The sequence below is a fragment of the Myotis myotis genome, unplaced genomic scaffold (assembly GCF_014108235.1).
Source record: "Myotis myotis isolate mMyoMyo1 unplaced genomic scaffold, mMyoMyo1.p scaffold_m19_p_20, whole genome shotgun sequence".
Classification (NCBI taxonomy): domain Eukaryota; kingdom Metazoa; phylum Chordata; class Mammalia; order Chiroptera; family Vespertilionidae; genus Myotis; species Myotis myotis.
The window spans coordinates 695,605-718,749 of record NW_023416325.1 but is presented as its reverse complement, the minus strand read 5'-3'; the positions used below and the strand labels follow the sequence as shown (position 1 = coordinate 718,749).

At 53.6% G+C, this 23,145-nt stretch overlaps 3 protein-coding genes across 10 annotated transcripts in view; 2 read left to right on the top strand and 1 right to left on the bottom strand.

The window, feature by feature from the left end:
• Nucleotides 1-418: 418 nt before the first annotated feature.
• DUSP18 (dual specificity phosphatase 18) lies at nucleotides 419-4,546 on the bottom strand. Of its 2 annotated transcripts, none has more exons than XM_036353811.1 (2): nucleotides 4,408-4,546; nucleotides 419-1,201 (listed from the first exon to the last, which is right to left on the bottom strand). In XM_036353811.1, exon 2 carries the CDS (start codon nucleotides 1,129-1,131, stop codon nucleotides 565-567), a length of 567 nt encoding a protein of 188 aa, XP_036209704.1. In that variant the 5' UTR covers nucleotides 1,132-1,201; nucleotides 4,408-4,546; the 3' UTR covers nucleotides 419-564. The 2 variants fall into 2 exon arrangements, with proteins under 2 accessions (XP_036209704.1, XP_036209703.1); XM_036353810.1 differs by lacking the exon at nucleotides 4,408-4,546 and adding an exon at nucleotides 3,974-4,152.
• Nucleotides 4,213-14,567, top strand: CUNH5orf52 (chromosome unknown C5orf52 homolog). Of its 3 annotated transcripts, none has more exons than XM_036353808.1 (3): nucleotides 4,213-4,526; nucleotides 6,383-6,491; nucleotides 8,067-8,406. In XM_036353808.1, exons 1-3 carry the CDS (start codon nucleotides 4,267-4,269, stop codon nucleotides 8,286-8,288), a joined length of 591 nt encoding a protein of 196 aa, XP_036209701.1. In that variant the 5' UTR covers nucleotides 4,213-4,266; the 3' UTR covers nucleotides 8,289-8,406. The 3 variants fall into 3 exon arrangements, 1 of the variants encoding a protein (XP_036209701.1); XR_004974851.1 differs by lacking the exons at nucleotides 4,213-4,526; nucleotides 8,067-8,406 and adding exons at nucleotides 4,600-4,731; nucleotides 13,972-14,567; XR_004974850.1 differs by lacking the exons at nucleotides 4,213-4,526; nucleotides 6,383-6,491; nucleotides 8,067-8,406 and adding exons at nucleotides 13,136-13,619; nucleotides 13,972-14,567.
• Nucleotides 14,568-14,636: 69 nt separating this feature from the next.
• The window catches only part of OSBP2 (oxysterol binding protein 2), a 57,800-nt gene continuing 49,291 nt past the window's right edge, over nucleotides 14,637-23,145 (top strand). For 2 of the 5 annotated variants that reach the window (XM_036353776.1, XM_036353777.1), the window contains exons 1-2: nucleotides 14,639-15,403; nucleotides 22,869-23,077. In XM_036353776.1, coding sequence (XP_036209669.1) covers nucleotides 14,688-15,403; nucleotides 22,869-23,077 — 925 coding nt within the window. In that variant the 5' untranslated portion in view covers nucleotides 14,639-14,687. Of the gene's footprint in view, nucleotides 15,404-22,868; nucleotides 23,078-23,145 lie in introns of all 5 variants that reach the window. The other 3 variants (XM_036353778.1, XM_036353775.1, XM_036353779.1) reach the window with 3 other exon arrangements.

The window sequence follows — 23,145 nt, the reverse complement described above, 5'->3', positions numbered from 1 at the left end:
GGAATGCTGTCTTTGAAAATTATCATGCGCATATATCAAATCCAGAAAACCAGAGCTGACCCTGTGGTTGCAGGTGGGAGCGGCACTGGCCCGGAACCCCTAGGGCTCCCAGGGCACCATGGACGGTCACTTACCCAGTAGGTTAAGCAAGGAGGAGCCATGATGCTTAAGGCTCTTGGTTTGAAAGAACGAGGTGGAACTGCGGCGCTCAGGCCTGGGTTAGCTGGTCTCGGGGGAGGCTGCCGGATTCCAGTCTTGCTTTGGGCGCCGGTCCATTTGACCCAGGCACCACCTGCCTTACTCACTCTCCCCTCTGACCAGTAGCCATGACCTGTCACTCACGGGGTAGGAAACTTATCTTCACCATTTTACACTTAGTGGGTTTAATCTTTAAAGAGATGGATTACAAGATAAAAGCTACGGCACGCTTCCTTTTTTATTGCTCTGATAAAAGGCATCATCTGTCTTTTTTCTGTAGCACAAAAGTAGGATGTTTCAGTTCTTAGTGCAGGATCAATGGCAGATCTGCACCTCTGACCCCCGATGCGGGGGCTGGGGCATGGCTTACAGTGGAATCATTAAACGAACCTCCTTCTCGTAGATGTCAGGGACGCGTCCCATGGGGGAGCTGACCATGTGCACGGTGTTCTTGCCAAACAGCTGGAACTCATAGTGAATGAGCTGCTCCCAAAATCCACTGTTGGGCCGGATGATGGGCCGACAGGACTTGGTCCAGGTGTGGGCCTCCAGCAGGGACATGGTGTGGTACTTCATGAGGTAGGCGAGGCACAGGGCAGCTGAGCGGCTCACACCGGCTGCGCAGTGGAGCAGCGTGCGGCCCTGCTTCATCCCGACATCGTGGATGTGGTCAGCAATGGGGTCGAAGAAGTCACAGAGAGGTGCCGTGGGAGTGTCGGCCACAGGCACCTGCACATACTGGATGTCTTCATACAAGGTACTCACCACCTCCACCGAGACGTTGACGACCGAGGTGATGTGGTTGCTGGAGAGCATGAGCCTGTTGTTGGCGGCCACCCCATTGCTGATATACAGGCTGCTGGTGATCTGGGAGAGGCCGCTGACTGAGGGCCGTGGGAACTGAAGCAGGGGGGTACAGGGAGATGCGGTCATCAGGCCGGTGGGTCAGCGGCCAGTGAGGCATGCAGGCCGCATCTTTCTGCTAGGCTGTGTCCATGGAAAACTGCAAGGAGGGAGAGAATGTTTAGAGGGCGGGAGCCCCGCTGGGCCAGCAGGCCAACCCCAGGCGATTCCTGGGAAATGGATGGATGGGCCTATAGCAGGATTCCCCTAGGTCAGTGATGGTGAACCTATGACACGCGTGTCAGAGGTGACACGTGAACTCATTTTTTTGGTTGATTTTTCTTTGTTAAATGGCATTTAAATATATAAAATAAATATCAAAAATATGTCTTTGTTTTACTATGGTTGCAAAGATCAAAAAATTTCTATCTGTGACACGGCACCAGAGTTAAGTTAGGGTTTTTCAAAATGCTGACACGCCGAGCTCAAAAGGCTCGCCGTCACTGCCCTGGGTGGTCCTCTGCCCGTCACAGTAAATGACCCAGGGAGCTCATTAAAAATGCAGATCCCCAGGCTCTTCCTCAAACCCGCGGGGCAGGACCTGAGGAGCAGGAGTCCACATGCTCAGCAGGACAGAGGACAACGCCTTGAGCCCGGCACTTCCCTGCAGGGGCCCCGCCTTTTGAGTTGGGCCGACGAGTGTCCCGCAGCTGAGCCTCAGCCTAACTCTCCACCAGGCTCCCAACGCCCCTTCTCTGTTCTCTTCAATCTTTTCTCCTCCGGCCCCTCTAACGGGACCACTCACATGCCTCCCTCCCTTCCGACTTTACGGTCCAACCATGAGACTGAGCCAGTGACATGAAACCACAGCCCACTGTGCTCAGAGTCACTGGTTGTATTGAGAGAGAGGAGGGTCTTAGCTTCCCTCTCCAAGAACCATCGCTTTTTAAAAAGTATATATATGTATATATGTGTGTATGTATATATATATGTTATTGATTTCAGAGAGGAAGAGAGAGGGAGAGACAAAACATCAATGATGAGAGCAATCATTGACCGGTCTCATGCACACCTCTACTAGGGATTGAGCCCACAACCCAGACATGTGCCCTTGACCAGAATCGAACTCGGGACCTTTCAGTCCACAGGCTGACGCTCTATCTACTGAGCCAAACCGGCTAGGGCAAGAACCATCTCTTTGAAGAGATAAAATGTGCCCACGTGCAACGGTCCTACGTCAGTAACCACGCTCCTGCACATCGCCTCTAAGGACGGCCTGGGGAAGAGAGTCGCTGGCAGCTTCCTGGAGGCCAGCATAAGGGCACCCCTGCACCCCCCACACCCCAGTGGCCAGTGCAGCGAGGCAGAGGGGCTTCAGGTAGACAAGCCATACCACAATGATGCGGTGTATAGCAGGACTGTGCCAGGGACCCCAAAGCGGGGCAGAACCCCATCTTCTCCTAAAAAAATCCAGGTCCCTTACTCGCTCAGTCATGAACAAAGCTGTAAAAACAGCACATCTTCACGTTTCACTGAAACAGGAACATTCGGATTTAGAGCACACATGGCAGTCTCCGTCCGGTCCAAACAGGCAGGGAGCTGAAGGTCTATCCCCTGCTTGGTGTATTTCAGCGGCTGCCTACTGTCAGGATGAGATGGCATCCCTTAGCTTAGCGGTCAAGGCCATTTACACCCTGGCTGCCACCCATCCCTCCAGCCTCCTGTTAGCCTTCCCTGTGTCCTGAAGGGCCGCAGCTGGCCTGAGCCACTTGCAGTTCCATATGGACATCTGGTCCTCTCTGGCCTTTGCTGCTCTCAGTTCCTTTCCTTCCAAGCTTGTCAGATCCTCATCTGTTACATTCCACAGAGGACTGGTGAGCCTGCAGCCTCAGCCAAGGGCCACTTCCTGGGGGAAATCCCCCAGGGTCACACTCCTCCCCTACATTTGATCAAGTCCCTGCTCCAGGCTTTCTAAGCCCTAAGAGCTCTCCTGGCTAAGACTCCCTGAAGATGTGGCTTTGCTATGACCTGGGAGTTCTACTGGGACATCACTGTGTCTCTCTTCGCTCCCACTGTGTAACCAGTGCCAAGCTCTAAGTCTCCACAAGTAGGTGCTTGATAAATATTTTGAACGGGGGAATGTGTCCAACAACTATGACTCTTCCTTCTGGGAAATCTGGGAAGGATTCGTTCTCTGGCTATGTTTCTCTAGAGTTTTGGGGAGGGGCGGGGTGGAGGTGAGTGTGGTTCCTAGGCTGTTGGAGAGGAAGGACAACGGCTGCACTGGCAAGTCCTACCTGCCAATGGCCCAGCATCGAATGCATCAGGCTCACCTCGGGGATGGGGGCTTGTTTGTTCCAAAGATCGCGTGAGGGCAGGGAAAAAGCCTCCCTCTCCCAAAACCAGTTGGAAGCCTAAATGTCCTGGATCCTCATCCAAAAACCCAGAGGGAAGTGGGCTTCGGTAGGAAAGCCGGCCTCTCTGGCCTTGTTAGGTGTGGGACAAGTCGGCAAACACCGCGGGGCGCCTGTTAATCCTGGGATATAAATGAGGAACGAAGTTCACGGGTGGGCTGGAGGGAGGCGCCACTTCCAGGGGAGAACCAGATAGGTTTCTTAGGAAGTTGGCGCAGCAACGGGCTTCCTATCGGCTGGGTATCAAGACCCAGATGGTCTGACCTCTCCGCCGCGGGCGCGAGCGCAGGTTCGTTCAGAAAGCAACCGTGCTCGAAGCCTCGGACCAAGGTCTCGAGTAAAGACCAAGCCGATCACCGCCTCCCCCGCCCCCGCCACGGGAGCCATCGTCCCCTGCGGCCCAACGCTCTGGTTTCCATAGTAATGGTCCCTCATCCGGGAAGAAATCCGCCGTGCCGAGTCTTCGGAGACACCACGGCCTCATCTCCCAGCCCTGGAGCCTCCCCGCCCGGACTCACCCGGTTACCCGCTCCACGATCACGCGGGGGCCACAGCAGTCCGAGTCGGAAAGTAGGGTCCGCTCAGCGCGCGCAGCCCATTCCCCTGGCCTAACGCATCTCCATGGCAACGTAACCGATCACGCTACGGCAGCCGCCGAGGGACAATCCCGCCGCGCCCGCCGCCTTCCGGGTCCCGCGCGCTTCCGGTCCTCCCGGCCCCGCCCCCCTCGCTTGTTTCCGGGGCAACGAGCCCTACTCAGGCACTGCGTCTGCGCGAGGGCTCACTCCACGGCCGCGCGCGCTCACAGAGCATGGCTACCAGTGAACCTCCTCCGCCCGAGTCGTCCCCGAACGTGGAGAACGAGGCTGCCCAGCAGCACAGGCCCTCGGTCTCCTGGAAATTAACCTCGCCCGCCGCCAGCGCGACCGCCAGGAAGACCAGTGGCACTTACCCCGCCTCAGCCGCGTTCCAGCGCCACCGGCTCATCAGCCGCCCCGAAATCAACTTAGGGACCCAGCCGCAGATCTGCTTCCTGCAGCCGCGGACCTCGCAGCCGCTGGTGCTCTTCAGGTGCGGACGGTCCGGGTGTTGAGAGCGTCTGTCGGACACCGGGGCCCTGGAGGGAGCCCGAACTGCCTCGGACCCCCGCCCCCTCAGCTGGCCCCCGAGACCCCGGCGCTGTCGCTCCCAGAGCCTGGCTCTGTCCCGGACCCCAGGAGAGTGGATGCCCCACAGACTCCGGGGAGGAACCGGAAGTCCCACCTCCAACCCACAGGTCCGACCAGGCTCGTCCCAGCCCCGTCGGCTCCCAGGCTGGACCTCGTGTAGCCCGGGGGCCCCCAGCGCCCTTGGGGCCGAGCCTGGGACATCCTGAGAGCCGGGTGGGGCTCAGGTCCCTTCAGGCCTGACACCCCTCTCCTCAGCTTCCGGGTTCCCCAGGGGCCCTGGGCAAACCTCTGTTTCCCCCAGGCCGGACCCCAGTCCCCATTAGACACCCATTTCTCCCCGCTATTTCCATTTCCCACCCCGGCCAGCATCCTCCAGCCTCCCCCAGAGGCCTTGCTTTGGAAGACAGTTTGGTTCAAAATGACCATTTATTACTTGAATGGTCCCTGCCTTTTTTTCCCAGTCCCTGCCTTTTTTTTCTCCCTTCGTAGGAAATATTGGTGAATTTGGTGCACCACTGAATGGGAGACATGTTTCATGTGTCTTAAATATTTTAAGTTTTGTTGTTGTTGTTTTAAACAGGATTTGGGGGACTTTTGTATGTGTGCATCTTGATCCCTATATGAACACCCTTTTCTCTTTTTTATATATTTTTATTGATTTCAGAGAGGGAGGGAGAGGGATAGAAACATCAACGATGAGAGAGGATCATGGGTGGGCTGCCTCCTGCACACCACCCTCCAGGGATCAGGGGATCCAGCCGCAACCCGGCATGTGCCCCAGACCTGAATGGAACCCGGGACCCCTCAGTCCGCAGGCCTACGCTCTATCCATTGAGCCAAACCAGCCAGGGCAAAAAAAGTTCACTAACTTGTAGCCTGCTTTCCTCCCCACCTACTACACTATGAATGTCTGTTTTACACATCACTGCCGAGGATTTTATTGTAGGACGTAACCACAATTTATTCAGTTGCTTCCCTGCTGTACATTTAGTTTCCAAAGTTTAGAAAGAAAATATGAGCAACTATTTTGAAGTGGGCAAAAACATTTAAAGGTACATAACTGTAAAGTCACTTCATGGTATACCCAAAATTACCAAGTGAACACTCAGTGCCTGATATTATTTTTGACCCAATCATTCTCTCTAGTTTCACCTGGCTCATCTCACTCCACCCCTCCCGACCCCATACCATCTCCTACCTCTCACCCTCCATTCTCCAACGTTTGTCTGTCCCATACTTCCCTTTGACTTCTTCCCCAAACCCTTTTCTCTCAGAATTCCCGTCTTAGGCAACCTACCCTCTGTCCAAACTCTTTGAGCCCCCTTAGATCTAGGCTCTGGAGCAAGTGCCCCCACTTCAGCGCCCCTCAAATTCAGCCCTTCGAACCCTACCCTGCAACTTCTGCTCCTCTAAGACCCCCCCACTTGCCATTTCCTCCTGCATTTTCTCTCCTTAAGACGGCTGCTCCAGCAGACAGTTCTGAGTCCTTGTTGACCGTTTCCTTGTGGTCTGCTCTCTCCATACTTCTCAGGATGGCTTTTCCTCTCGGCATTCAAGGAACTACCCCTTTAGCGCACATTTTCCCCACAAGGAGAAACCTAGAGCTCCCTTGCTCCTCCGGCAATCATGACAGAGCCGTTCCTCTCTCAAGAAACCTGGGGAGGCCTCAGCCACTATCCCAGGACCCTAGCAGATCAGGCCCTGGCCTAGCCTGGCCTCAGCCATCTTAACCTGTCCCACCTTCCTCTGCCCCTCCAGCTTAATGAATTCCAGCGAAGCAGCCGTGACAAAATTTTTACCCAAGAGCCACTTATCTCGGGTGATTATTCGTGACAACCTCAGTGCGCAACGAATCTATGAGCTGGAGGTAAAGTCCTCACAAGCTTTTGTGTTAGAGGGTGTTGGTGGCTTGACCCATATTCATTTCACTCTCCCTGATTCCTTGGGGGGCGGGGGGGGGGTCCCAGGTCTTAGAGGGGATGGGGAGTCACAAAGGTGCTCTAATGCAAGTCCCATTTTCTGGAGGAGTCTGAAACTCGAGGTTACTGACTTGCCCAGGGTGTCACTGCTGTTCCTGCGCTGATGGCGCCTGGGAAAACGATTTCATGTTTTGGATCTGGTGGCATTCTCCCCCATCCCCCACCCCCGCCCCCATCCAAAGCACATTATCTTTCTATTTGGGGAATCCATGGATGGATTCCTACTATCTCCCATTAAAAAAAGTCTTGGGTCCTAGAGCTTGAAGTGGCATCAACATAGTTTGGTCAGTTTTTGGGGGGAGATTAACCCCCCACTTTTCATATGAGAATTGAGGTTCTTCTACTTTTTGCTGATGGACAACTAGGGTTTGACCTGCTTGGTTGAAAGCTGTCAGGAAATGAGGAGGGAAACCACAGAGGCATCGCCCCACAGGCCCTGACTGGTCCATTCATTAAATGTGTCTGAGGGTCTGCTTGGGACAGGCGCTGTGTGGGGGAACGGGAAGAAACTAGTGAATGGGATGGATTCCGGAAATGTACTCATTTCTTCAAGCAGAGCCGGCAGCCCGGAATTGACTCTGTTGAGCTTCCCTCCATGTTGCAGGAGGATGGGCCATGGGATCCTGACATTGAAGAGAGAAGGAGGCTTAAGAGACGGGGCCAGGCTCTCTTAAGCCTCCGTAAGCGAGAGTAGAGGCCTGGGTGCTTCTCCATCTGCCAACCTCGCAGTGACCTGCTGTAGGAGAAATAGGATGACCTCTTGACTGGTTGTTTCCCATGCCCCACACTTCCCCGTCCTTCAAAACCCAACCCCCGATTCTTACGGCGACCCTCCAGGGGACTTTTCCTGCTCTCTCCCCTCTTTGGACTCTGCGTTTGTTTGTGTGTTTGTGTGTTTTTTTAAAGGGATGTGTCACTCTCTGCCTTGCTTAGAAACATTTGGGCTTGTGCCCCATCTTCCTGGCTGTGTTGTAATTTCTGTGAAGATAGGCCGCTGATTCTCCTTAGCGCCCTCTCCGCAGCCGGCTCACTGGAATGAATAAATGAACGAGTAAGGTGGAGGATGTGCCTTCCCAGAGCCTAGAGTCTTGGGGACAGGACAAAAGTGACATAATAGAAGAAGTAACTGGAGTTCAAAGGGAGGCCGGGAATGTCCCAGACAATATGTGGGAAGCGCTAAGCGAGTACCGGGGACAGAGTGATAGTTAAAGAATGGGCAGAGGAGGGGACAAGATGCCCCCTTTCTCCACACCCTCCCCCACCTCTTTCTGACCAGAGGTGTTAAGGTCAAAATCAGGGTCTAGGCTGCCAACTCTCAGAAGGTGGCCTAGGAGTTATCTAGCTCAACGCCCACATTTTACAAACGGAACTAGGCTGGCCTGTTGTCTACCCTCCTATCAGCAACACAGATGCCTCTCTCGTTAGTGGTTTCTTCATCCTAACCTCATTTGTTTTTCTGTAAGATGAAAACGGTAGAAAAGACCAAGAAAAAGATGAGCCACTTGCATGACCACCTGAAAAAAAAGTTCTTGATGGACCAGTTGAGAAAGCTGGGGCGCTGGAGGCGGGAGTTCCTTAGCGTCCGGCAGTACCTGGACAGCATCCGTGTGCGCAGGGTTGACTCCAGCCTAAAAGAAAAATCTAGCCGCCTTAATCAAGTTAGAAGCTCCGCCCCAGAGCCATGACCACGCTAGACCGACAGGGGGAGAAGACATAGAAGCCAGCCACAGGAGAAGATGTAGAAGCCAGCCAGCACCATCGTAGAGCAATAAACTGAGACCAACGGACAGTGGAGTACAAAAACCCTAGTAATTCTCATATCCTTGCCCTGCCTCCTTCCCTCTGTTCTGGTGAAGAAGATCCTGATCGTCCCCTAGCTGCCTGAGTGGAGGAGGCTTAACCAAGCCAGCATTCATGGTTAAGGCAAAGATCGACCTTCTGTGCCCATGTGTCTGAGGTGGAATGCCAGGCCAAGGGCACCGGGCAGTGGCATCTTAGATGGGAGGGGCTCAGCAATGCCTAGCATTCGTTCAGGTGGTAAGGAGGTCAGGGTGGGGCATCAGACACACGTGGGTCAAGTGCACTGTCTCCGTCAGCTGTGTGACTTTGTAAGCTCTCTGAACCGCTGCTTCCTTATCTGAAAGAATGGGGGAGTAGCAAGGGAGCCTACCTCCAAGAACTGGCATCAGAATGTGGTGAGCCTGGCCCAGGCCCCTCGTTTCCAAAGGCTCTCATCATGACAGCTCCACTTGGCTTCCAACCCTGCCAGTCCACACTCCCTGGCCTGCCTGCTGTCCCAACTGCACCCCGATCGTCCCCCACATTGTGCCTTTACTTGCACAGGTCCCTTATCTAGAATGCCTCTTCTGCCCCCCCAGGGCCCTCAGGAAACTTCCTCCTCAAAGCTTCTCTCAATGCTAGTTCCCCTGCAAAGCTTCTCTTCGCCTCCTGCTCGCTCCTTACTCCACCTGCCTACACCACGTGGGTTTCCCTCTCTGGATGGCCTGTGGTGGCTTCACTCCGCCTTGTGTGGTAGGTGTGTGGGCACATGTCCCAGACTCCTGATTAGATGGCACAGTCTTTGAGAGCAGGGGCCAAAGATCCCCCAAGATCCAATCCAGGCCTCTTCTGCGGTGCTACCCCCACGTGGTCCCAGTAGAAAAGGCTACCTATCTGTGCCTACCCCTGCACCAAGCGTGTTGTTGGCCATTTCTTGTCGGCTCCCTGTGTCCCTGACCACAGAGTGGAGGTCTTAAGGGAAGGGATGCCGACTTGCTCATCTCCGTAACCACAGTGCCTAGTAAACAGGGTAGTGTTTTTTGAATAGTGACTGTCTTATTCCTTTTTCCATTATAGCATCGGCAGAGTGCGCAGAGGGAGAGCCCGATAGGTATTTTTCAAGTTAACCAAGTCTCCTCATTTTACAGATGAGGAAACAGAGGCCCAGAGAGGTGACCTGACTTGCCCAAGGTCACACAGCAAGTTAGTGGCAGAGAGCCAGCAGGTTCCTGAATGCTGTGGCGTGGTCCTGCACTGCCACAGCTGCTAGGTAAGGACCTCGGTGCTCTTTCTGGCTTTAGGAAGTCCCCCGCACCTGTCCTCATCCTCATCCTCATCCTCACCCCACCCCACCCTTCCAGCACTGCTGCCTGGCCATCCCGCAGGCTTTCCGCAAGAGAAGTCCTTTTGCCCTCTCACTGCTTCCGCTTCCTCATTTGAAAGCCAAGACTAATTGTAGTACCTGCCTCTTAGGCTTGTTCTGAGAACTCTGTGAGCGAACAGTGCTCATCAGGAACGGGCATGAGGCCTGGCATCTCCTGGGGGCAACTGTGAAGAGGGTTGTAGTGGCAATTGCAGTGGTCGGGCTGCCCAAGAAGTGGCCTGGTGCAGGGGAGTGAGCCCCAGACAAGAGCCTGGGCAACACACACACCTGCCTTGGTTCTCATTGGACCAGGAGCTCCCGCCAAGCAGGGGCTGAACAAGTTGGCAAAAGGGAGGCTTACTACTTTCTTTGTGACATTTACATCCTGTACCTCCATATTCTCTGGAGCTCCCAGACACTTCCAAGGGGTTTTCTGTTTTTATTTTTCCTGTTGCTTTATAGAGTCTGCATACTCCTTACTCCATCACTAAGGGGTCACTGGCTCCCCGGAAAGGTTTCTAAACAGAGGTTGCTCACTGGCAGTCCTGGGTTGACAGCAGGGGTGTTGAGTTGGATCAATGCCATGTTTTTCATACTGTTGAATTTAAGCACTTCAGGTGGGGTCAGCAAGCCACAGCTCCCACCACTGCCTATTGTCCTAGGCCACGTGCATTCACACCCCCCTGCCCGGTCCCTAAAGATCTGAGTCTGCGATCTCCTCAAGGTGTAAGAACACAGGTTCCTTTAAAATATTTAGTTTCTAAAACCTTGACATTGTAACACATGCACTATATACAACATTGACGTATACAAAGTATATAATGAACGACGAAATCCCCTTTCCCACTTCTATGGGGCCACTGCAGGAACGTTCCGAGAGCACAGGTCCTTAAGGTGAAATTTAAGGTCTTCATAATGTGTACATTAGTGTAGGTGTGTTGAGATTTGTATGTTCTCTAAGTCTCATAATAATATTAAAGGGGTTCATGATCCCTCACACAGTATGAACCACTGACTGAAACTTTCTGCTCAGAGAGTTTGATCAGCAGCCATGTTTGCCTCCCATTTTTCTTGAGACCTCACTGAAATAAAAGTATAGAACATGCAAAAAGTACTCAACAGCAAGGAGAAGGAGAAAGAAGACTTCGCTGAACAAATATTCATTGAATTCATACCATAGGCCAAGTCTTCTTCTAGGCCCTGAAGATAGAGCAGTGAGAGAAGTCGAACAGAAATCCCCGCCATCTGGAGCTTACATTCTAACAGGAGGAGACAGACATAAACGAGATAAATCACTAGAAGGTGACAAATGCTGTGGAGAAAAAGAGAACAGTTAAGAGGACTTGGGAAGGTCATGTTGTTTTAAAGAAGGAACACTTACAAAATAGCGATTTCAATAAGTGCTTGGAAATATGGAAAGAGGAGATCGCAGGTGGAAAAAACAGCTGAGAATACTTAGTCAACTAAGGAGGCTGGGCCCTAGCCGGTGTGGCTCAATGGATAGAGCATCGGCCTGTGGACCAAAGGGTCCCGGGTTCGATTCCGGTCAAGGACATGTACCTTGGTTGCAGGCTCCTCCCTGGCCCAGACCCTAGTTGGAGCTCATGCAGGAGGCAGCCAATCGATGTGTTTCTCTCACATTGATGTTTCTGTCTTTCCCTCTCTTCCAATCTCCCTAAAAATCAATGGGAAAATATCCTCGGGTGAGGATTAAAAAATAAAAATGAAGAGGAGGTGGGAGCCAGTTGACTTGAAAGAACCCAAGATGATGGGAGAGGGTGGGAGGGAGAACAGGCAACTAAAATGGGTTAATGAGTCTATGGATGTCTTGTATGTATTGTTACTTGTATGCCCCACACATATTTTACAATATTCTTTTGTATCTCCCAGTATATAATAAACATAGACCCATACCACCTGGGGCAGGGAAGGGGGGATTACTGCTCCAGCCCACTGCCCTGCCTCTCTATACTCAAGTTCGCACCTTTTTCCCTGACAGAAAAGTAAGGCTCTTCTCTGATGTGACTGAACTAAATATCTGAGGTCATCTAGGACTTGCATTGTGGGTGTTGGCAACACAGAATAGAGCCCTCCCGATTCTGGTAGTTACATTCTGCCCCACACAGAGCTTCCAGCCAGATATTCTCCAAGGGACCAGAGGTAATGTAGTTCTAATAGTGTAATAGCAGGCGAGACCTACACCAACGCATTTTCAGAATGTCCACAAGAGGGCACTATTGCAACACCTCCCTGCAGGGTGAGAGCCCTCTAGGTCTATCAATTGGGCCTTCTTTTCAGACTAGAATTGATTACGAGGGTGCTGTTCTCAGAATGTCCACATGAGGGCACTATTGCAACACCTTCCTGCAGGGTGAGAACCCTCTCAACTCAGTGGGTTGCAGAAAGCAGCCCACTGTGAACAGAAGCCGTCCCTCCACACTTAGCTACATGCTGCCTATCTCCCTCTTAGCTCATGCATCTCCTTTCCTGGGTAAAATGAGACAAACCAGCACGTACCTTAGTGTATGGCTGGCTACAAGCTTATAAGAGAATCTGTCTGGATTTTGAATGAAGACCAATGGGAGCTGGAAGGACTGGGTTCTTACCCAGTTGATGGCAATGTGACCTTGGGCTCAGGCATATGGGGACAGGGTTCCTTTCATCTCACAGGGCTGAGCTCAGGCAGAAGTAATGGTTGGGGCCGGCTCTGCAGCACACGGGTCGGTTCAGCTATCCCAGAACCTCCCAGCCCACAGGGGACTTCACTTCTTCACTCTAGCTTTCCTGCTCCTAAGGTCCTCAGGGACAGCCTGACAGCTAGTTCTCCAAGGGATAGCATTTGACAGTTTAAATATAAAAAATCTGCCCTAGCGAGTTTGGCTCAGTGGATAGACCGTCAGCCTGTGGACTGAAGGGTCCCGGGTTCGATTCTGGTCAAGGGCATGTACCTTGGTTGCAGGCACATCCCCAATAGGGGGTGTGTAGGAGGCAGCTGATCGATGTTTCTCTCTCATTGATGTTTCTAACTCTCTATCCCTCTCCCTTTAAAAAAAAAAATCAATAAAATATATTAAAATAAAACTGAAAACATTCCCTTGTGCCCAGGAGGTCCACACTCTGTGGGATAGATGGCATTCGTTCCTCATGGTGTGTCCACCAGATGCAGCCGGACGCTTGCTGCCTCTCTTGCCCTACTCTTCGGGTATGCTGAGCCCTTTGTCATGTCCCAGGCAAGGTGTTCTCTCCCGCGTTGGGACTTTGTACATGCTGGTTCCTTTGCCTTGAATGCCCTTCCACACCCTGACCTCCTAACTCCGTGCATACCATGTCCTTTCTGTGACGCCTTCTTCACCCGCTCTGTCATGCTTTTATTGCAGGAGTCTAAACATATCATTAACATTCACTTGCCACCTGGCTTCCCTCCTTGGGGGTTGCACACACATCTGGCACAAACAGCAGGCCCGAGCGCGCTCCGTCTGAGGTCTCTGGAGGACCTCAGGAGAATATTCATCAGCTTTCCGCCCTGTCTCTCCTCAGGGTCCTGGGCTCCACTGATTGGTCCCGCCGGGGAGGGGTCATTAGTCACCGCAGCTGGTGCTGATGTCACCGGGGCAGGCTCCGCCTGGTTCTGCTGCTTCCCTGGGCTTGGCGCTGATACACAGCTGAGGCCTAGCTGCCATCTCCAGGGGCTACTGCTTACAGGGAGTGTCCTGCCAAGGCTTGTAGTAATGCCGGTTGTTAGGCACCCGGGACCCTCTGCACCTGGCCCCTCCTTCCTGCTCTGCTCATGCCTCCCTAACTGGCCGCTACACCTGCACAGGCAGCCTTATCAGGAGCAAAGATCAAGAATAAACCCGGGCAGGGGCAGGGGGAGGTAAGTCCCGTGCGATGAGCAGAGGGGAGCCTTCCTGCCCACAGATCTGGAGTCGGGAGGGACTGGGCGGAAGCCGGATCCCCAGCCTTTCCGCTTGTATTTCTGATTACCGGTGGTAACCATCGACCTTTCCCTTTAGGATAGAGCCTGTAAATCAGTGATGTCTAACCTTTCTAGGATCACAGACTCCTTTGGAAAAGCCAGGGACCTTCTTTCCAGAAAGAATGCGCAGAGGCGGGAAACCCCGCAGACTCCTGCAGAGGCTCACGGACCGTCCGCCGAGGTTACCCCGGGATGTCGAGGATCCAAGTTCAGAATCCGCTTTCAGACAAAACTCTGTCTTCCTTTACAGAGAGCCGGGCCATGTCGCCACGGGCAGTGCCCTGGCCTGAACCAGGGGCCAGCTGGCCAGGAGGCGAGGGCAGCGGTGGCTTTGGGTCAGCGCCTGGGCGTCGCGGGAAGGACCCACAGGCAGGTAATGGCCGCCGTGGGGGCGGGAGGCGTCCATCTCCGCGCTTGGCGTCAGCGGGCCACTTGTGCTTCGGGCGCACTTACTGGTTTCTGGGCGCGGCACCTGCTCCCGGCCTGTCCCTCGCCCCTGGGTTTCGGGAGCGAACCCGTCCGGGACAGACAGCCGGAGGCCTCCGCGCTCATCGCTGTTACCCCAGAACCTGGCACGGGTTGGGGTGCAGGCAGGGATGGTGGCCTGGAGCTCCCCGCCCCTCCCCGAGGCCCGCCCACCAAGCTCTCGCCCCACAGGTGTTCCTAGGACGCCATCCGAGGGCGGGGCCCTGAGCCGGGCGCTGGCGACGCCAGAGACGGACCGGGGTCCGAGTCCCGTCCGCTGAGCGCGAGTAGGACCCCAGCCCGCCGGTCCGGCTGCGTGGGGTGGCGCGGCCCGCGGAGGGCCCCGCGCTCGCCACCGCCTGCGCCGCGCGCCCGCGGAGTCCCCGCCCCGGCCTCCGCCTCCCCCGCCCCCGCCCCCCTCCCCCCTCCCCCTCCCCCTCCCCCTCCCCCCGGCTCGGCCGCGTTCGGTGCTCCGCGCTCCGCGCTCGGGTCGCCGGCTCGATGGGGAAAGCGGCCGCTCTGTGCCGAGGCGGCGGCTGCTGCGGCCGCTTCCGCGGGCTGTCGTCGCTGTCCACTGTTGTCCCCTGTCTGTCCTGCCACGCGGCCGCACCGAGCATGAGCGCTCCCACGCCCGACTCCGGACGGGAGCTGAAGCCCCAGCTGAAGCCCCAGCCCCAGCCCCAGCCCCAGCCCCAGCCCCAGCCCCAGCCCCAGCCAGTGCCCGCGCCCGAGTGGAAGACGGGGCCGGAACAGGTGCCGCGGCCAGGTTGGGAGCCAGTGCCGAGATCGCAGCCATCGCAGCGATCGCAGCCGGAGCCCCAGAAGACGCCTCCGCCGAGACCGGGGTACAGACCAGAATCGGACCTGCAGCCGGGACGGGAGACAGGGCCCCGGCAAGAGTTGGGTCCACGTGTAGGGGAAGGACAGCCCCCCAAGGCCTCATCTGGAAGGCCGCCGGCGCCCGTGGGGAGCGTGCCCTCTACCAGACCCGAGTCAGGGTCGCAGCCCGCGTCAAAGCCCCCAGCTCTCCCGCGACCAGGACAGGTGAAGGTGTCTTATGGGGTCCCAATTGCAGGGGCTGGCACCGCCTCCGCCGCCCCGAAGGCGTTGGTGCCGCTGGACAGCTTCAAGGGCTGGCTCTTCAAGTGGACCAACTACCTGAAGGGCTACCAGCGTCGCTGGTTCGTGCTCAGCAACGGCCTGCTGTCGTACTACAGGTAGGACAGGCCCCCGGGGCATCTGCGTTCACAGGGTGGTGATGCCGCGGTCCTGGGGACGGAGGCACCTGGGTTGGAGGGCACCATTACTGGCCTGGGGATATCTGGGAACATGCACTCTAGCAGGAATGATGCCTCTAGCTAACCTCCCAGGATTGGGGGCCCTGACCTCTGGCAGGGGAGCCCCCTGTGGACATGACCTCTGGCAAGCCAAGTGGGTTAGGGCGTGAGCAGGGGGTGAAGTGAGGGAGTGATCTAGGGCCTCTGGTCTCGGTAGTTGTGGGACAACTAGTCAGTCAGCCCCCAAAGTCCTTGACTCAGGAGCCCGAGTTTCGGCATTTCTAACAGTTCCCAGGTGACGCTGCGCCTGACCGTAGCCTGAGAAGCACTGCTCCCTTTTCACGGCAAACAGAAGGGCCCTGCCTTGCTGTTTGCTCGTTCACTGGGCCAGGCAGTCTTCCTGCTGTCACCTACCTTAGGACTGACATGGTCTTGCCCAGCCTTTTGGGAACACAGTTTCTAGAGGATGGTTGAGTCTACGGTGCCCCTGAGAATTTGGGAACTCCACTGAACTTAAGTGATGGTTCCCACTCCACAATTGGGGTCACTCTTTAATTCCTGGCAAAGGAGAAAGCTGACACGTGTTCCTAATGTGCCTTCTCATGTGGTATATTGGTGGCCCTCGGCCAGGCGGCTGTACTAATAATCACACAGAACATGGTGTTCTTGGAGTCAGGCAACTGAGCAAAGAGAGATCCTTTTCCCTGTTGGAAAGACCACTCTCTAATTACACACACACACACACACACACACACAAAACACAACTAAGTGAAGCCTGATGTTTGGAGAAAATGTGAGTATATATTTCTTGTGCTCCCTCCCCATCCCTCCTACCAGCCTGCCCCCCTCCAGTATAACCACCTTCCCAAACCCTAGTCACTCTCTCCTTTCTTTCCTTTTTTATTTAGTTTTATTTCAACCATCTTTAACTTTATTTTTAAAAGGGTATTTTACAGCATATGATTTTGGGAACTTATTTGTAACAGTCCAGAATGTGAGTGTACCACTTCTTAATTGCGCATTTTCCTCTGGATGGGTGACTACGAACTTTCTAGGACATGTGCAGGGATTTCTCTTGGGCGCAATCACTGGGATGTAGACGATGAACGTTCGCCTTACCTAATGCCAAACTTTTCCAAAGCACTTGTACCAATTTACACTCCCACCTGCAATTAATAAGAGGTCTTGTGGGTCTATATATCCTTTGCAAAACTTGATAGTGTCAGCATTGACTTTGCCAATCAACTGGGTTTACTGTGGCGTCTGGCAGTCTTGACCTGCATTTCAATCTGCATTCTTTTTCTCTTAATAGAAAATAATTGGGGGTTTGGATTAGACTTTCTCCATTGTGTGGCTTCCTTGGGTACTTCTGCCCTGGGTTTTGCTTGAGAAGCACATTTGATCACTTAAGCTTATTCTGAGGGGAGAAGCACATAATGCTAACCACCTGGGCTTAGTAACATCTGTATTATCAGGAAAAAAAGATGCTTTTTGTAAATATGGTCACATATAGAAAGAATTTCTGGGAAGCATGGATAACTGTTAGCAGGTTTTTATTGCTTCTCAACAATGTGGCAGGAACATAACTAAACTCGGGAGATGAGGTTCTTACCCATTGCTGGGCATTTTCAATCACGTCTGTTTGGATCCCAACAAGGAGACTATGGTTTTGTGCTTAGTTTGCTTTCCTTTATTTTGGTTGGTAGTTCCCAGAAAAAATTCATCCCCAGTTCTTACCTCATAGGGAACACGTGATTACATGAAATTAGGGGGGAAAATAATAAATGTTGTGGAAGTTTCAAAAGTATTGGCTTCAGCAAGTCATTATGGAGAGCGTGTGCCAAACATAAGCTTTATCCATATTAATGACAACATTGATTCAGCTAGGCAAAATTCTGTTTTGTTGTTTACCAGTTGCCTATTTGTTGATATTATAAATGACATTTGTTTACCAGGAGACAATTGCAGACAGAGAAATTTGTTTTAATTAATTTATTGATCAGACTAATCTATGGGTAGGAATGGCTAAGCCAGATAGCACGGAAGGCCTCAAAGAAATTAGTGTCTATAAGAAAGTGTCTGTTAAGGTCCAAGTGAAAGTAAATTTTGGAAGTCCTCTGGCTAAAGAAGACCACTGGACATCTGGTGGACTGGGACCTTTTTGGGGTGTAACAGAAGATGGCAGACCAAGACATCTGTGCCTCTAGGATGGATAAGGTACTCATTCCTCTAGTGCAGTGGTTCTCAACCTTGGCTGCACATTAGAATCACCTGGGAATCTTTTTTAAATCCTGATTTCCGGGCCTCATCCTCCAGAAATTCTGCCCCACCCCATAACAAAGAAACAGAATTTCCGGAGGATGAGGCCCAGAAATCAGGATTTTAAAAAAGATTCCCAGGTGATTCTAATGTGCAGCCAAGGTTGAGAACCACTGGTCTAGTGAGACCTGCTCTCAAAGGCAAACTCATGGAGACTGTGCGCCAGGAAATAGTGTTTTCAATGCCAGTTTAGGTCATCCTTGAAGCGAGGCGATGGAAAAGACGACCCAGCTGCAAAGTGTCCCTGAAAACGTGAAGTTAGGAAGTGCCAGTCCAAAGATGAAGCTATTGGGGTCTCCACCCTAGAGAGCAGTCTCACTAGATTGGATGCTGCTTTAATTTGAAATACTGTTCAGTGTTTTACACTGTGAGACTGTTAGGAGGCTGAAAAGGAGCACCCAGGTTGATGACGTAAACCTTTGTTTGAAGTATATTTTCTTAGCTTATAGCACAAGGGTGTTGCAAAGAGGGCACCCGTGGACTAGCAGCATGAGCACAATGCACAGCAATGCTCTTAGTGAGGCCTCGTGACACCAACTAATTTTTCCCACAAAACCTGCTCCTTCTCCTAACTCCTCTCTTTCTATGAATAGCTGCAAACCTCTGAGTCATGCTTGCTGTCACCTCCCTCCCTCCCTCATCCCACATCAGATGGAATTGCCACACCCTGCCCATCTCTCTCCGCTGGTCTCTCTTCTCCATTCCTCACGCCACCTCCGTGGTTCAGGTCTGCCCTGTGCTTAACTGGCGTCCCAGCTCCCAGCTTCTGCGCCCCACGTGGCGCCTGGAATTGCCTCGTCTTCTCCAGGATGCTCTTTCAATGGTCCGTGTCCCGTCTTAGCTCCTTAGCTTGGGTTTCTCCCCTTTGAAATACCCACAGTGGCTCCTGACTGATGCCAGGATCATGGGAGTTTACAGGGAGCTTATGTGGCCTCTGCAGACAGCTTCGTGTTAAAGGGACACCATGGCCACGTTCGGCGGCACCTTTGTGTTCCACATAGAGCCCAGCATGGTACTCTGCCACTGATGAGCCCTCAGTAGCTTGGTTCATCTGAATGGGCGAGTGGGTGAGTGAAAGAGAGCTACCTGGGGTTCTGTGGGTTTCAGAAAGCCACGCATGTTAGTGCAGCTTTGATTTTTCTTAATTTGTTCTCGATGACCAGAACTTGTTTGCTGGAATAGATGAGGAAGATAAATGGGACGGTGCTGGCTTAAGCCAGGAGAACCTGAAAAGTGACGGCTATGAAACTCTGCTTATCTGGATACTTTGTTGACAGACCGGAATGTGTCTCCTCTCTGAAGCAGCAACCTATGTCTGTGGTCCTCGTTGGCTTTTGCATAGGATTGCATGTAGGTATACATGTTGACTGTGTATACCTACAGTGATGCACTTGGTAAAGTGTGGCAGTGGCTGGAGGAATGAGGAGCAAGGGTCAAGCTTTTAAAAGGGCTTCTCGCAATCACACAGCTCTTTAAACTGGTTTCCTGTGTGCCCGATGGTTTCCTTGCACATGTTAAACGCTCAAGACCCTGTGGGAAGGCCAAAGGTCAGAGGCAAGCCCTCCACCCCGTGTGACAGCCAGTCGCCAACAGGCCCTCAGGCCTGTGGGTTGTCCGCGTGTCAGAGTGACTTCCAGTCTGAAGCCTTGGCGAGGAGTGCAGGCTCTCCCTTATTTCCCTGTTACATGGAGGGAGGAATGGGAGCTCATTCATGGCAGCACCAGGACTCCAACAGCCTCCTGACCCGGCCTGCGCCAAGGTCCACCCACAACACATGTGAGACTCCTCGCCGGGGTCCTGTTAGTCTCTAAGACTAACCCAGGTTCGATGACCACGTGGACTCCAGGACTCGCCCATCAACGCGTGCTCACAGCTGTGCTTGATGACAGCAAAGCACAACTAGCAAAGGGAAGTGAGGCCTGGGGTGAATTCTGGGAAACCAGGCGTTGGCTTTCAAGGCTCCTTTGCCGGTGTAGTCACACGGGACACACTAATTCTTCCAGCAACAAGTTGTGACAACACATGTGAAATGACCATTAGAGACTCAGTGCCCAGGGTTTTCACTGGGGTCTGGTCACGTGGGCGCCCTCTGGCACGCTGCCAAAGTTCAGACTCCCAGAAGGAAAGCAGGTGTTCGGCATGGACCACATTGTACTAGCAGTTTAGGTATCGTCAGCTCCCCTTACCAGTTAGGGAACGGGGGTGCTCCCCAAATCCAGACTCCCAGACTGCAGTCAAGGGCCAGCCTTGGCCACAGGCCTTCCAAAGGATGCGCAACCTCAGGCCTGCTACGTGAATTCTTTTCTGCACAGTCTGAGCTGCTTCCCCCTTGCAGATTTCAGTGATGTCAGGGCGAAGGGCTGACCTTCACTGTGGTTCGGGGAGAGTGAGTGCTTACTCCTGGCTTGCAGTAGCAGCGTGGCTTCTGGTTTCCTTCAGAGGAAGCACATGCCAGTCTTGCGGGGTGTCTGACACTACGGGGCCTGCTGCTTGCGTGCTGAGGGCCTTCTCTGCGGGCACATAGTTGGCCCTTTATTGCTTCAGAGATACTTTTCGGATCTATGCCTTCCCCCAGGCTTTCGGTGGCGCAGCTTTTGCGTATGATGGGTGCACTTGCCACATGGACCTGCTCCGTCTGCAAGTTCTCTTGTGACTGGGATGGAATGCCTGTTGTTCTCCAGCTCCTCCTGACCCTTGCACCTTCTTTACTGGTCTGGAGGGACTGTTAATCCAAGATGGAGGCCTGGTGAGCAGCCTGGGACATGGTGAGAACACACCAGCTTTGGTTGAGTCCTTTATTGAGGACCACCAATGTACCAGGCAGTGTGGGAGACAGACATGCGCACCATCGCCAAACCACTGCCTGGAGGAGAAGGAGGAGGAAAGTCTGCATCTATCCTGGCCATTTAGTAAGAGGCCAGCAGGTTCAGGCTCAGTGCTGTGGGGGAGTTCCCGGGCTGGGGATGCAAGCCTCCGTTAGCCTTCAGGGATGTCGCTGGCAAATGAGGTCAATAGAGAAAGACAGGCCGGTGTAAAGGGTGTGAGGTTCCTTAAACCAAGATCAACATCTGTTAGTTCCAGGGGAAATGGAGGAAATGGGCCTGTTTCCTGGACAACTACAGGTTCTGACATGTGGGGAGGAGGAGATGGTAGAAAACACTCTGAACCAAATGGAAATTGGCAGCTTGGTGGGTGGTGAATCACATCCTAGCAGCAGGTGTCGCCACACAGGGACGTGGCCTTAATCGCATCCACGAAGCCAACTGCCAGTGAGTTTTGGGGCCATGCGGGGTGCTGTATGCTTTCCTCTTTCATGTGCACTCTTCCCCGCGTCTGTTTCCATCTTTATGAGGTCTCAGAGTTCTGATCACTTAGCTTCTCTCCTCTCGACACCTCATCACATGCTCAGCCACAGCCCTATGCGTTGAATACCGATTTCACAGTCTTGACTCACACCATTTGGTCGGCATTGCTGGGCCATTGCCTAAACCCAGAAGAAGGCAGATGGCGTTCCTGAGCCTGCGTGGGGGACTGCCAGACAGTGTTGTCCTTGAAGCAGCAGCAGGTGCTGTCTTCCTAAAATGCAGTGTGTGGCTTCCCTGGTTCACCCTCCTCAGCCCTTCCCAGTCAGGCCCCTCCTCTCACTTACCCTGCCTCTCCCCTCCCCCGGCCTTGGTCCTTCTGCTCATCTTACCTGTTTCCCTCTGCAAACCACATGCCTTTCATTCTCCTCTCCAGATCTCTGCATCTGCCACCCCCTAGCCCCCAGGAGAACCCCTTCTCATTGCTGCAGACGCCAGACAGGGCAGCCTTCATTCCAGGTCATCTCAGCATGGGCCTGCCTGGATTCCCCTGCAATGAGCTAGGCTGGTGTCCTCCCGCACTCCTCTGTGCGCTATGTCATTTGGGCGTGCACTCCTGTTAGCTGGGAGGGTTTCGGAGCCTTCCCTCACCCTTGGCTCCCCACCTGTTACCTTTAGGCAGGAGATGCCCTGTCTGGCTCACCTCTCTCCAGGACTGGCTCTGCATGTGACCGTGCCGCTGGAGTGCCGGCTCTGGAGGCTTCCCGAGAAGCTGGTTTTGTTCCTTTGGGATCTGATGCTTGCCAGACACTCACGCGTGGGCAGGGTCAGCTGCCCATGTCCCCAGGTTTATCAGTTATCTATCGCTGTGTAACTTTGAGGCTCAAAACAACGGAGATTTCATTATCATCTCAAAATTTAGTGGCTTAAAACAATAAATATCTTAGCATTTCCGTGGGTCAGGAATTCATGAGTGGGAGGTTAGTTGGGGTGATTCTGGCTCAGGATGTGTCATGAGGGCTGCACTCATCTGAAGGCTTGACTGGGGCTGGGGGCTCACTCACAGGCCTGACAAAGTGATGCTGGTTGCTGACAGGGGGGCCTCTCCAAAGGGCTGCTTGAGGGTCCTCACCACATGGCAGCTGGCTTTTCCCAGAAAGAGTGATCCAAGAGAGAGCACTACCCTCAAAGTCACACTCTTTTTATTTCCACAATGTCCTCTTGGTTACACTAGTCAGCCCTGCCTAGTGTGGGAGGAAGTCTCCAAACCTCTGTGACTCCATCCGTAAACAGCCCTACTTGGCTGTTTGCAACAAACCACGAAGAAGTACTTGGTAAACTGTTGCATAAGTGAAAGGGATGCTTCTGAGTCCACCCTGGAGGTCGGGTCTGTAGTCTCAGTGGGAGTGGCAGGGCTCTCAGGTTCCTACCTGCTCCATCTCTGGGGGTCTGAGACTTTAGTGGAAAGAGCCTGCTATGGAGTTAGAGGCCTGCGCTGCCTGGCAGGACGCTGGGCAGTCACCCTTCTCCGTTGCTTGGTGTCTGCGAGGGCTCAGACCACAGCAGGCATGCCCTGCACGTGGCACCAACGCAGGCCCTCCTCCTTCCTCCCTCTGCCCACTGAGAGCCCTTCAGTCAAGCCTCTTGCAATCAGTCCCCATAAGCTTCACCTCCCAGCTCTGACTCCAGGGTCTGCGTATCTGAGGATTTGCCCTGAGGCTTTCTTTTGTCTGGAGCTATTGAGTTGGGGAGCCTCAGCCCATTCCTTCTCTTGCATCCTACAGAAACGAGGGCGAAATGGCCCACACCTGCCGGGGCACCATCAACATGTCCACCGCGCACTTTGACAGGGAGGATTATTGCAGTATCGTGCTGACCAGTGGGGCAAAGACCTACCACCTCAAGGCCAGCTCGGATGTGGAGCGGCAGCAGTGGATCACCGCCCTGGAGCTGGCCAAGGCCAAGGCTGTCCGCCTGATGAGGAGCCATTCAGGTAGAGCGCTTGGCGCAGTGGGTGTACGTGCGACATGGTGGGTCTGGAGAGAGTGGGAATCGAAGGCA